The following is a 13944-nucleotide window of genomic DNA, read 5'->3' as shown; positions in this document are numbered from 1 at the left end:
TGAATGTAGCTGAAAAACTTAGTGCGAAAATGCCATTGGCCTAAAACACGCACGAATAATTGTGCAAGCATGGTTTGTTGGCGAGGGGAATGAAGACAATACATTGTTCGGTGAGTTTTGTACCAGGGCATTTGTACAAAGTGTAGCTGCAACTACCTTAATGTGTACACATATATATAAACAATAAAATTTAAAAGTGTGCGAATATTTAAAAAGTGCAGTAGAATGGTCCAGCTGTAACTACCTAAATGTGTACATATGTAGGTAAAAAGAAGTGCAGTGCTAATATATACATACATATGTATGTTAGAAAGTGCAGCAGAATGCTCCAGCTGCAAATAGGTACATATGTATGTAAAGAACAAAAAGTGTGCTGCAAAATATGTGCAAAGTGCAGTAGACTCTCACCTTTTGGCGGCTTTCCAATGCAAACAAATTTCGTTTATTTGTGCACTAAAGAATTGATACGTTTTTGAAAACAGTCATTTTGGTCAGGAATAATATTTGCATTCGCTGCATTATTAGCATCAGTTCTAGTTGCATCTTTCCAACCAACCAGCATATTGGCTGGGTACCTACATGTGTAGATATGTGTGCAAACAGAATAAAGTGAGGCGTATATGAAAAAATTGCAAAAGAATATTTCACTAAATGAACGCTCCAACTGCAACTGCACAAATGTGTACATACATACATATGTATGCAGTTAAGCACAAAAAGAAAGGGAATTGCAAATACATTTGTACAAAGTGAGCTGCACCTACCTACATGTGTACATACTATGTATGTAGGTAAAAAGAAGAAAGTGCAATGGAAATATATACATCTATATGTATGTACATATATATTTTACATATACACATGTATTTATATAAATATTTTAATAATATATAAATTACATATTTATTTTTCGTTATTTTAATACGTTAATTTTTCTTTTAGATTTCATTTGTCGAAGCTTCGTTGGATGTAAATTTTTTAGTTGCGCATAGCACCATGCTGGATGGAAAAATTGGAGAAGTTCGATAATGCCATTGAGAGTTACTGGAAAGCCTGCACTGTGGGTTATATTGTAGCAGGTAGTTATTTAATTACTAAGGCATTTTTGGTTTTTTTTTCAAATGTTTAGCGGAAAATTTAAATGATGAACGAATGCAATCGCCATAGTAGCAGACACCTCATCAGGCAATATTATGTAAATGGAGTTCAGCGATCCTGCAATCGGATTTGAAAATGTCCAACAAACGCCGGCAATCAGTGGTAAAGGCACTTCTAGTCTAATTTTCAAATATTTTACGCTTAACTAACAAATTTTTAATAAATTGTTTTAATAGTTATTTCTATTGTATGTACATATTTATTTTAACACATAAAAAAGAAAAAACCCGATAAAATTTTGCAAAGTTGTAAGAAAACTGAGTATTTAAGAACCTCTATAAACGGTTTTTAATTGCACATATATATCGAAAGAAGGGTAATTCGATTACCTTTCTTTTGATTATAATACCGTTAAAATCGCTTATCTTTTTCTATAGAAATTTTTCAATTTTTGAAAACATCTATATGTATGCTGAAAAATCGCGGTCAAATTTTCCAAAGATGTAAGAAAACTGAATTTTTGTGAACTAATATAAATACTTTGGAACTGTTTATATATATATGTGAAGAAAGGGAAATCGATTACCTTTCTTGTGATTATAATACCGTTAAAATCGCTTAACTTTTTTATACAAATTTTTCAACTTTTGGAAACCTCGGCAGCCAGTTCGAAAACGCCCTATCTCAAAAAGCTTTTAAAAACGCCCTATTTCATTTATATATATGTATTTATTTACTTATTTATTATTACGGCGTTTTGGGCCTAAAATTTAAAATATGTATGTATAATAAAACTTTACAATTCATAAATTCATAAATTCATTGAATTCGATGAGCTGCACACTCTTGCAACAAATGTGGGATATGTACATAAATGAAAATAAAGAAACCAACCACTTTCGTAATTAATTGTTTCATTTATTTATTTATTTTTATTCAACAAATAACAGTACAATAAAAAGTTACTTATTAGCATAGCAAAATTTTTAATTAAATTAACATATATACATATATATAAATATAAATATATTATGAATAAATAAATACAAAATTCAATATTTAAAAATTGGTATTGGGATATATGTACATATAAATCTGGTGGTAAGTGAAACGTTTTATTAGTTTTTTTTTTACATAAAGCCTCAAAGTAAATTTAAATATGGGAATTTATTATTGCTTTTCCACACCACCGCTGAGGTTGCAATAAAGGCGCGTTACCGACTTTTTTTGGGTGCTCGGTTCCCCTTGAGGCCTATTTTCACCCATATAAAGCAAATATTCTACATATATACATGCACATTAATACATCAGAAGAACAGTGTCTAAACAGTACTACTTGTACTAGTAGAAAATTAAAATATGAGATGCCATTGAAAATTCAGGTACAATGGGTAAGAACAATAACGTAAAATATATTAATAAACATACATATACATATGTACAACTTCGAAGTAGTTACGGAATTTAAATTATAATACATATACATAACTCACCCACGGCGACAGCTTCTAATTTTATATGTTAAAAAAAGGGACTAAAAAAAAGTAGATGAAATGCGTTTCTCATTTCTTCCGTTGGGACGTTGGGAGACGTTGTTGATCCCTCTCTGAAGCCGATGCAACCACCGACGACGCAGTACCAGCCTGCACAGTTGCTCGGTTGTCACTACGGGTAGGATGGTCGCCCTGGCCCAAGGGGGGGTCAACCATCTCCTTTAATGGAAGTTGTGGCGGAGTCGGTTTCACCGCCATCACTTCGGCAGCTTTCGAGACTGGAATGACCTCGTGCCAGCTCTCAGCCTGCCCAGTGGCCTTGCTGGAGGATGAGCAAGAGTCCAGGTCGATTTCTGTCGAGGCATCTGTAGGTTTCCCCGCCTCCGTCTCAACACTCTGCGGCTCCTTCGTAGGCGAAGTGCCCCTAAGATGTCATTTTATGTGGCCGAATCTGTAGGCTATCCGACCATTCACCGCAGCGAGTCTCGTCATTGATACGTGGTCAATGAGCAGTACCAAATGTACAAACTGACCACTTGTCAGCCTGTGCGATATCTTCCAGCCAGCGGTCGAAATGCGATTCTGAGCAGTGATGGTGTTCAGAATCTTCTCGTTACTGAGCTGGAAACTCTGGGGGAAATATCCTCGGATTACGTGAGTTCGAGGGAACTCATTTTCTTCCACAAGGTTAACGTCCAGACCACACTTGGTCTTGATAAGCTGGACGTTCGATTTTAGCCACGTCGCTGTTTGAGCGTTCGAGCAGACGACAAGAAGCCACCCAGCTCGAGGGGCACAACTTTCGAACTCGGGCTTTACGTCGTCGCTCGAGTTCTCAATCGCGACGTCTATTATCGCCTCTTGTAGCAGTGCCAGTTGCTCCACTGTTAAAGAATCGTTGACTGAGTCAACCGGAACAAAACCCAAGTCTACGCTACTTACCACCCGGCTAAAGGTGGTTTTTGCGGGCCCCATGTGAGCCGGTCTGGGTTTTTTCGTGACATTGCCACTGGGTGATTTCTCCTCGGGGCGAATACGTTTCAACTTCCCAGTGGTCGTTGACGTAGTTTTGGCCATTTTTAAGGCTTCCTCCCTAGTCTTGCCTTCGCCTAGGGCACGCCTGAAAATCTTCCGCTCTTTCGAGTTGAAGTAAACAAAGCTGGACTTGGGGTCCAGCTTCACTTTTTGCAGCATTGTGCCTACTTCCGTAAGCCCTGAACTTTCAGAGCAAATGCTCATGCTGTCAGGAATCAACGTGCTGTCCGACTCAGCACCTGACGAAACATTGCATGCTCCTCCTTTGACGTGCCCAATGGCTCCGTCAGAGGAAGTTGAGAGCAGCCCAAAGGCTGCAGTGAGTGATGATTTCTGAGCATCATCGGGCTCATCTAAATTTGGTTTATTTTTATTTGAATTCATTTTGTTCCCACGAGTGAAGGGGAAAAGGGAAAAGTACGCCGCGGTAATCCCGATCCCACGGTAAGTCTAGTTGAAACTGGAGAGAGACCGGTATCCAGAGTTCGCATATTAACGACCAGGCTCCCCCCTGGCCACGCATCCATCGGCATACGCTGTTCCACCTTGGAGTTGGGGTAATTTTTTGAGAGGAAACGGCAGCTCAGTGGGCAATCTGAGAGACGGTAGGAGACCAAAGTCATCTCCGTCCTCAGACTGTCCCCTAATACTAGCCTCTTCTTCCCGGGAGTTTTCTTCTCCCCGACTACCACTAGCCAGCACTATAGCCAGAGACATGACCGTAGCTATAGCCTGTTTCCAGCCGCCCCCGCGTGGAGAGTGTAGCCGCACTTCCGGCAGTGCATGGGGACGGAAGACACCCCCAAAGGAGTGACAACCGTCCGCACACCTGTCGGCTGACGGCCCACAAAATATGTTGAAAAAACAACAAAAAAAAGTTAAGTATTCAAAAAAAAAAAAAACATGTGCGACGTTTCGTGAATCCCACTATTATATGTTTGCCTTAACGGTATTTTACACTCAAAAATTTTATGTTTTTAAAGTAAGATTGCTTTGCCTCTTTATTAAAGCAGTTAATCAAAAAATAAGTTCTAATTCGTTATAAACAAAGACTTTATAATATCTGGATTACAATTTTCGCAGCAAATATATGGCTCTACCTCAACCATCTTTTCAAATAAAATTTGAGAAAACCCAATCATATAGAAGTCGAATCAAAGTGATCGGTGAATATTTTTTCAAGGTTTGAAATGAAATTTATGAATTCCTTTGGAGGCTTAACAAGATTGCTATTACTGAACTGTTTTTCTCTAGTAAAGTAGAAATCCTTTTCAGTAATAAAACCATCGAACCTTGGGAGAGGCATTAAACAACTATGCACTTTTAAAATATTTAAAATATAAATAGCCACAAAAATAGACAAAAGCACTGCGATGAAGGAAACTACTTTCATTTACTTCAACCGATACATCAATTTGAAGATTTTGAACGGAGTGTAGGGAAGGCCTAGGCAAATCTTGAAAAATTTGCCAAGACGTATCTCTAACCAGAGCGTCATTACATGCATTTTGGAGGGTACTACTAGAAACTGATTCCCACTGATCCGCGGGCAAGAGTTCGCAATTTCCCTTGTCAACACATCGAATGTAGCCTATGCCCCACGCTTGTCTAAATAGATATGAGAAACGCTGTGGAGTTATTCTCACATCAAATCCCCCACCTCTTCGTATATGCCCGAAAAAGTTTTCTATCTTATCCTGGCATAACTTCCTAGTCATTAAATGGGTGAAACCTTGGTGTGACCAAAAGCTCCACAAATGTCGTAAACTATTAATAGGTTTGTTCGTCGAAAATCCAGCAAGAATTATCCAACACTCAAAATATCAGAGAGTAAGAAAAAATTCTCTCAAATTCTCTCTCATGTTGAGAAACTTGCAAATTTCTGCACGAACGCAAATTTGCAGGAATTTGCAAGTTTCGCTGCCAGCTGGCGTCCACGGTTGCATTTCAAACATAAAAAATTTTTATAGAATTTTTAAAATTCTTTCGGATGGCCAAAAACAGGATCATACATGTATATTTCTTGTTGTTCTGACTTTCTTTAACATACATTTCAATTCTTCATCGTACTAGCTGTCGGGTTTCTTAAATCGACTCTGGTTGCAATTGCATTCCGATTGCGAATACCATTTTTTTCAGCCGAATTAAGTTCAAATCATTGGAATTAACTAAATTAATTATATCAACAATTATTTACTTCCTTTTTTCATAAAAAAATCGCTCTTGTTTATAAATTTTTAAATTTAACGAACTAATTTATTCAAATTATTGTAGACAAAAATGCAACCATGCGCCACAACCACATGTTTTTCGTGTTTGCAAATTCTTGCTGGCAAAATTTTTTCCAACAAAAAATTTGCAACTGCTCTCCAAGAGAACTGTCAATTTGCTCTCACAATTTTTGAGTGTTGGATAATTTTTTGGTCTGCACGAACGCGATTTGGGCAAAAATCGTGATAATTCGTACAAATTCGTACAAATTTTTTGCTCGACGAACAAACCTAATGTTAAGGAGCCAACCTTTAATGAAACAAAAGGTATTGGTGATATCACGATCCAAACTATCTTGCACTTTCATTGAATTAAGAAACTGTTCGGCCTCCTCAAGAAAACTTAATTGGTCCGCACTTGCTGAAAATGGTTGTTTGAAATTACCGGTTGCTCCAAACACGAGACTATTGAAAATATTGAACAACTTATCAAAAAAAGAACAAACTCGGCTGTATTGAAAAAAGATGGAGACTCAGAATTATCTAAAAACCCGGAGCTGTAGATAGCAAACATTGCACTTGCCACAGAATTACTGAAAACCTGAGAAGCTAACTGCACGCTCATTTTATTAAAAGGCTTAGGTCTTACATGTGCCGGGGTCAATTTATGAGTGCAAGAAATGTCATAATTGGCGCCTTTTTCATATACATGGATGATGTGCATCCAGTCTACAGGTCTGCCATGAAAACTAACTCTATTTTTCTGGTTTTCTAAGCAATTCCGCGTACTCTTCAGGAGATGGGGAGAATCGAAGAAATAAAAGATTTTCTCGCTATTAACTTCAAAAAATGGTCTGTCTTTCGTAACTCCTACTATCCTAGAAAAACTCATGAAGTTGGAGCCTTGGTCAGTTACAAGTTGACACGGACGCAGACCAATACTCTGGAGCTGACCTATGGCTTGGAAAATATATTTTTCCATTATATGACCTTTGCACGATTTGTGAACAAAAAAATATGCTAAGGGATGAGTCCAAGAGTTTCCACCAATGCCTTGGACCAAAATTGTTAAAACACTAGAAGCTACACTTGGTGTGCGATTTTCATCGCCATAATCCTCCAATCCTATAATCATGTCTCTACTTCTTTCGTATTGAACGTTAGTTTTCAGAGACATTTCGTCACAGCAGATCGAAACATATCTCTGTGCGTCCGTGAAACCTCGGCTTCTTAACTCCAGGGCTTTTAAGCTGCTATAGTTGCAGCCAGGGTTACGTGGCCAGCCTTGAACAAACAACTCTAGGGTCTTTTTGGAGGGCCATTTAAAAAGGGGCTTTAAATATCTAAATGCAATAGGTGATAAAAATTTAACTGCTAGAGCCAATGTTTTCAGTTCTCTGTCAAATCTATACCCGTGTGGAGTTCGGGGGGCATTTTTAAGGCAATTCTTCACACATATCGCTAAATGTGCAGGCAAGTTGCAAATTAGCTCTGAAATTAGTCTATACTGTGAATTGACAGGCAAACTTGGCTCCTTTAACAAATATTCTACTCTATTTTCTAAAACTCTCACCTTATTGCGTAAATATTTTATCTCATCTTTTGCACTATCTAGTTCCTCCCGATACTTTCTCTTTCTAGGAGTCCCATCACTTAAATAAAAATCTGTTTGAGATTGCCGACTGTTTGCCCAGGTTTGAACTAAATTGGAACTACCTAAAGAGGAAGAAGGTGTGTCTTCTTCATCTTGGTGGGATTGAAGGGATTTTTCAAAGGATGCCTCTACCTCAAATAATTCGCAATTTGAAGTCGAGGCGCTATCTGCTGCTTCGGGCGAAAAAGGTATCGGCAGAAAATCCTCAACGCCAAGTTCTATTACAGGGTCAGCGCTCGAATCCAAAATTTCGCTATCAATCTCTATAATAGAATCGAAACTTGGCTGAAAATCTTCAACTCCTACTTCTATGACTCCTTGTACGTCTTCAACTAAACTGCCTGATACATGCCTATCAGTAATCTCATTTTCCCTACTAGCTGTCACTGCGGGCGAATATAATCTTAAATTAATATCGGGAACTGCCCATTTGTGAAGGCCTCGGCTACTTCTCATCTGATGGGAAAAATGCCTCTGGCAGGCGAAAATATGTTTCGCTGTTGGGCCCACCACACCCAACAACTGGAGCCATTTACGCCGCCTATTGAAAAGAAGTAATTAGCATTAAAGCTAAATACCATATGCAAAACTAGTATACTAATTAATGCATATACAATGGTAATATAGTACATATATAAATAGAATAAAATACAAATAAAATACAACAAAGCAGTTTTAGTATAGGAAATATGGGGTGTGTGTACTAACTCCTAGAAGTTGGAAGTTTTTGCTGGCATACTGGCGGAAAATTTGGAACTTCTAGCATTTATCATAGAAACCTATTAATACATCATATTAAATATAAGCAAAGATTTTCCAAAACCAAATTTAGTAAACACTTGCTAGTCCAATTAAAGTTGTTAGTTTAATGAAAGTTAAAATTGAAAACCAAAACATAGTCAAAAATAAATTAGTAAAGCGAAATTGAAATTTTATGTTAAGTGGAAATCGATAGGAAATCACGGGCAAAGGGAGATGGTTAAATGTATTTACATTAGTAAAGCGAAATCGAAAATGATGTGTTAAAAAACAATAAAGTAAAAAAATTGGTTATAACGATACCCGTTCTGGTCCGTTAATTGGAAAATTGGTTTCTGTAAAAAATCGAACATTACAAAAAAATATTGTTTTATGTACATACATATATTTCTTTCATATTTTTTACATTTATAATATCTCGGAAACTACTTCACCGATCAAAAAAGTATTGATGTTTATTTAAAGATAATTTAAATACCTTTTACTCGATTTATGTATTATAACCCTTTTTAAAACCAATTTTAAATAAACGCCATTTAAAAGAGTATACTTGTTTTTTTTTTTTAAGTATTTCTGGCTTAAAAATATATATAAAAAAAACGAAAAAATTATGTTCTCAAGTAAAAGACCCATTAATTACCTTTACTTTGCCATCATTAGTTTTTTAATAAGTTATGTAGTTCAGAAGACATTAATATTTAAAATAATCAAAAAATTAATTTTAACCATTGATATCTTCTTTATTTTTTGCTTGCGCGAAATAATAGGTGTGTATAGTAACATTTCCAGTAAAAAATTCCAGCGAGAGCGTAAAAGCTAAATAGAGCGTAAAATTTAGAAAAAGAGAAAACTGGCAGAAAAATTTATTGAACGCAAAACTAGTAAAAACTTACGAATAAACAGTTGCATTGCTTTGATATTCCCGCTGTAAACATTTTACAATTAATAAATCAGTTTTAAATTCTTTGCTTTGCGCACAAGCATTTACACAATCCTGTTTATCATCAATTAGTTAATTAATTTTATTTTCCACTCTTTTTACTTTTGTTTACGCTTAACCAATTCAACAAATGGTAGCTTTCGATATTTATTATTATTATTGTTCTTCTGCTAGCTAATTTCTGCTAGCAAAACTTTCACTACCAACAATTTGCAGCTCTCCCATGTTATTACGCTCTCGATTCGATATTATGCGGCAAAATTTACCACTTTGCATTATTTGCAAATAATACTTTCTACATATTGCACGTTCAACAATAAATAGAATTAAATATATGCATGACCAAAAAAAAAGTAGAAGAGTACATAGGTACATTCGCAATTTTTGGGTATATCAGTTATCTATTAGCTTGAACATATTCTCCTTATCAAGCTTAATTGTATATTAAAATCTCCAAAAACATAAGTTTGAAATCAATCCTCTTTATTATTTTACGTGCAATATTTACTTTAATATAATTATAATTATATTAATATACATATGTATATATGTATGTACATATAAAACTGATATCACTCACCTGGTCATTTCTCCCAACGGAGGGAATACATATAAAGGACATCCCAATGGACATCCTACGATGCAACTTTTGTTCACCATTTTGCTTCTGAAAAGATGCAAACAAAAAGTTATAACGACTATGTTCAAATAAATATGTACATATGTATATACATACATATGTAAATGGCATACATTAAAATAACTTACCTATTGAATTGTTACTACACGGTACCACTTGAGCGAAATCTGTAGTTCAGGAAGAATATGTATATTTTATTAAAAATATTCAATTTATGTATTGAAAGAATAAAAGAATGCCTGCGTCTTATTTTTTTCAATTTGAATATCTGAAATAAATGCCAAGAGGGTTGCCTTACCTTATCACAATAGTACGAAATTAAAAATTACACAGCAAAAGATGTTTCTTTTGCTTATAAAAATTTATTTCGGAGCTCAAAAAATTTAAAACTAATATTTTTCATAAAACTGAATTTTTTTACCATATTTTAAATTATTTTTGTGCAACAATTCGCATTTAAGTTACAATGTCAAAACAAAAAATCTAAAGAATTTAAACTTGAAAAAAGTATAACACGACAACCCGGTTCGAAAATTAAAACTTCAAAAAATGATGCAACATTTTCACAAAACCCTGAAGGTGCTTCACAAAACCCATTCTAACGTCATTTTGGCTAGCAACCACACCAATACTCTCAAGCAAAAACACCAATACACTAGCAAACACACACCTAGAGCCTGCCAAAATCACACCTACAGCCTGCCATAAAAAACGGTAAGAAGAAGAGTTACGTTACTTATAGAACTGTATGATGACTGAGGGTCTCAATTGTATCCACAAGAAGTACATACAGTGGCTCACAGCTTATTTCGTGCAGCTGCAAAATAAAACTTTTGAATCTTATAGAAAGAAAACTAATGATGGTATCAAAAAAACGTTAAGTGTAAAATTTTAGCTACATATTTGTGTAATAGGATAAGTGATAAAGAAAACCTGAAAAATTAAGCTTGCTTTTATAAATACGTCAAAAAAATATTTCTGAGACAAAAAGCTCACAGCTTATTTCGTGTAGCTTCTTTTAATAGTATTTTTGTGGAACACGTGCATCTTCCTTAATCGGTATTCTTTTCTTCTAATTTAATTTAATCGCGCATCAAAATATTGTAATACCAGGTTTTTTAAAGATGGGTCCACGGACAAGTTTAGAAAAGCGAGAATTGGTTTTGAATCATTTTAAGAGAGGAGAAAGCCAGCGGAAAATAGCGGATATGGTAGGAATGAGTGTAAGTACAGTATCATACAGCGATTTGTGCGCGAGAATCGAGTGGCGGACAAGGGCAGAAATGCGCCAAACAAAATTTTTACAGATGCTGACAAAAGGAAAATAGTCCGGAAAACTAAGGAAAATCCGAAGATATCGGCTCCCAAATTGGTGGTAGAGATTGCGAATGAAATGGGTAAAATATGTTGTGCCGAAACCGTGCGTCGTGTACTGAGGGAACACGACTTCAATGGCCGAGTAGCTCGCAAAAAGCCGTTGATATCGAAAAAAAAATATTCAAAGTCGGCTCAAATTTGCCCGGGACCACGTGACAAAGCCAATTTCATTCTGGGAAGACGTACATTTTGCTGACGAGTCAAAATTTAATACTTTTGGTTCGGATGGCATGAATTACGTGTGGGGTAAAGCCAATACAGAGCTTCAAAATAAAAACTTGAAGCCAACTGTAAAGCATGGTGGGGGAAGTGTGATGGTTTAGGCTTGCATAGCTGCCTCTTGAGTTGGTAACATAGATTTTATTGATGGAACGATGGACAAAAATTTGTACTTAAACCTTTTGAAAGACAATGTGTTGCAAAGTGCCGATGCTTTGGGTGTACGCGATCGTTTCCGGTATTACCAAGACAATGACCAGAAACACAAATCAGGGATTGTGCAATCATGGCTAATATGGAACTGTCCACATCTCATGAATCCGCCCCCACAATCTCCCGACTTAAGCTTCATTGAAAATGTGTGGGCAATTTTGCAATTGGCGATACGTAAAAGGCAGATTAGTAATCTTAGCGATTTAAAAACTGCTCTGGTCGAGGAATGGTATAAGATCCCCCGCGAAACTACTCAAAAACTTGTTGCCTCGATGGAAAATCGTCTTAAGGATGTAATTAAAAAAAAGCGAGGCCATACCAAAGAAGGTAAATTTATAAGAAGGGACAACTCGTTAATTTGAAAATGTGCCGCGACGATTTTGACCGTATCTGAAACGTTTGCAACAGGAATTCGTCTCCGTTTTGACTCTGTCCGCGGCAGATTTTTGTTTTCGCCTCGAATGCAGAAAATGCAAGCAAAACAGAATAAAAGCGGAAAATGTGAATTTCGGTAATTGTTTCGCACAAGTGGTTGGGGAAATGTATTTTAATTCAGAAAATAAATAAATGAAAGTGTAAAATATATAATATTCAGTGAATATTTGAAATACTGAGGTGCTTGTATGTGAAAGTGTCTATATTAATAATAAAAGGTGTTTGTGAGTGCAAAGTGTTTTCCAACAAGTGCCGATTGTTGGTGTATATGGACAAAAAGCACGATCCAGAAAATATTCTATCATTCTTGGGACAAAAGTAATCATTATTTTAAACAAAATGAGTGTACGTTTATCTATGCATTTATATATGGTTGTACTTATGTTTTGTTTTCAACTGGATATTTATTTAAAAAAAAGAGGAACTTTAATTTTCGGTAAAAAAAATTTACCAACGCAGAATACGCCTTTTAATGTACGATTTTGTGCTTGAAACTTTTGATGATAGTAAACAAAATTTGTGTTACCAATGCAGAATAGGTCTGTATGTATACACTCACTTGTACATGCTTCAGAGCTTTGCAATCATCAATAATGCAAAAAATTAAATTTTTTGAATCCCTATACATGTTGCTCGACGTATCTAGAGTCAACTGTAATCAAATCGCAAGCGCTCGGTTTACAAAAATTTTAAAATTTTTGACCGAAGCTGGTGAAGGCAACCGTGTTGCCTAATTACATTTGTTGTAAAACCATCTATGTATGTGATTTTAGAAGTTTTGAGTTAACATCAAAATATCATGGGCCATTTGTGCAAAAAATGTATGTTTATTTTGTTTTTTATTAAAATAAAATCTTAAACAACTAATTAATATAATGTCTAATTTTAAGATGAATTTTGAGCAATAAATGACTTATGTATATAATCAATTGAATTGAAACACAAGAAAACACCTTATAGTCATTTAGTAATTTATTTAAATTTTATTACAATTGTTTCGATGTCTCATAGACATCATCCTCAGACAGAGTCAGAATTTCAACTAAAACTAAAACAAAAAATGTGATGTGAAAGCGTCAAAGCGTTGACCAATACAAACATAAATACAATACATATGTACATACATAAATACAATACTAGTTTACTTCAAAATCAAGAAGAGTGAACAGAGAAGAGAGATGTGGACCTACGTCGCGATTTACATTGTTTTTCCTATGTAAATAAATGTACATAGACTCTAAAATGTTTAAGCGGTTGCGATTTAATTCAGAGGCGATTAGTTTAAAGTTATTTTCATTGATTTTATACTTTTCCAACAAAATATGTTCTGCCAGGCCATATTTTTTATACTATTTAAATGTCCTTTTAATCTAATTCTTAAACACCGGCAAGTTTGACCTACATAAACACAATGACAAGAATCACAATTAGCTATATAGACACCTGGTTTTTCAATGCTAACGCCTTTATATTTTGTAGAACACAACAATGATTTTAATTTTGTATTACTTTTTGGAGCTAACAAAATATTTTCTTTCTTTTAAAACATTTGAAAAACAACTCAAATTATTGGAATTGTACAACATAGAACAACGTTTTAAATAATTTTTCTTTTCAAAAAACGAAGATACAAGACTTTTTGATTAACGTTTTGAATATTTATCAATTAAACGATCTATGGTTGACGTGGTGTAGCCATTAAGATTTGCGATACGAGCGATTGTGTTTCGTTCCGCAACGAAATTCTCTGTTGACAATGGGATGTTTACGAGGCGATGTATCATAGAGTTGAACGCTGCATGCTTGTGGGAGTGATGGTGATTGGACTCGATTGGAATATATCTATCTGTCGTTGGGCTCTTACGAAAAAT

At 35.3% G+C, this 13944-nt stretch overlaps 1 protein-coding gene and 1 long non-coding RNA gene across 2 annotated transcripts; one reads left to right on the top strand and one right to left on the bottom strand.

Moving 5' to 3' along the window:
- Window positions 1–9: 9 nt before the first annotated feature.
- On the top strand, window positions 10–1348 carry LOC108361429 (uncharacterized). Its single transcript, XR_001847301.1, has 3 exons — window positions 10–110; window positions 943–1060; window positions 1130–1348. It is a non-coding gene; the product is annotated as an uncharacterized LOC108361429 (long non-coding RNA).
- Window positions 1349–6239: 4891 nt separating this feature from the next.
- On the bottom strand, window positions 6240–10065 carry LOC108361430 (uncharacterized). Its single transcript, XM_017614045.1, has 4 exons — window positions 9958–10065; window positions 9770–9856; window positions 8553–8584; window positions 6240–8031 (listed from the first exon to the last, which is right to left on the bottom strand). The coding sequence occupies exons 2-4, from the start codon at window positions 9821–9823 to the stop codon at window positions 6240–6242; spliced, it is 1878 nt and encodes a 625-aa protein (XP_017469534.1). The 5' UTR covers window positions 9824–9856; window positions 9958–10065.
- Window positions 10066–13944: the final 3879 nt, after the last annotated feature.

This window comes from Rhagoletis zephyria, unplaced genomic scaffold (genome assembly GCF_001687245.7).
Source record: "Rhagoletis zephyria isolate East Lansing unplaced genomic scaffold, Rhagoletis_zephyria_1.1 Rzeph_scaffold_00762, whole genome shotgun sequence".
NCBI lineage: Eukaryota > Metazoa > Arthropoda > Insecta > Diptera > Tephritidae > Rhagoletis > Rhagoletis zephyria.
The sequence above is the reverse complement of the archived record's forward strand: the minus strand, read 5'-3'. Positions and strand labels throughout refer to the sequence as shown.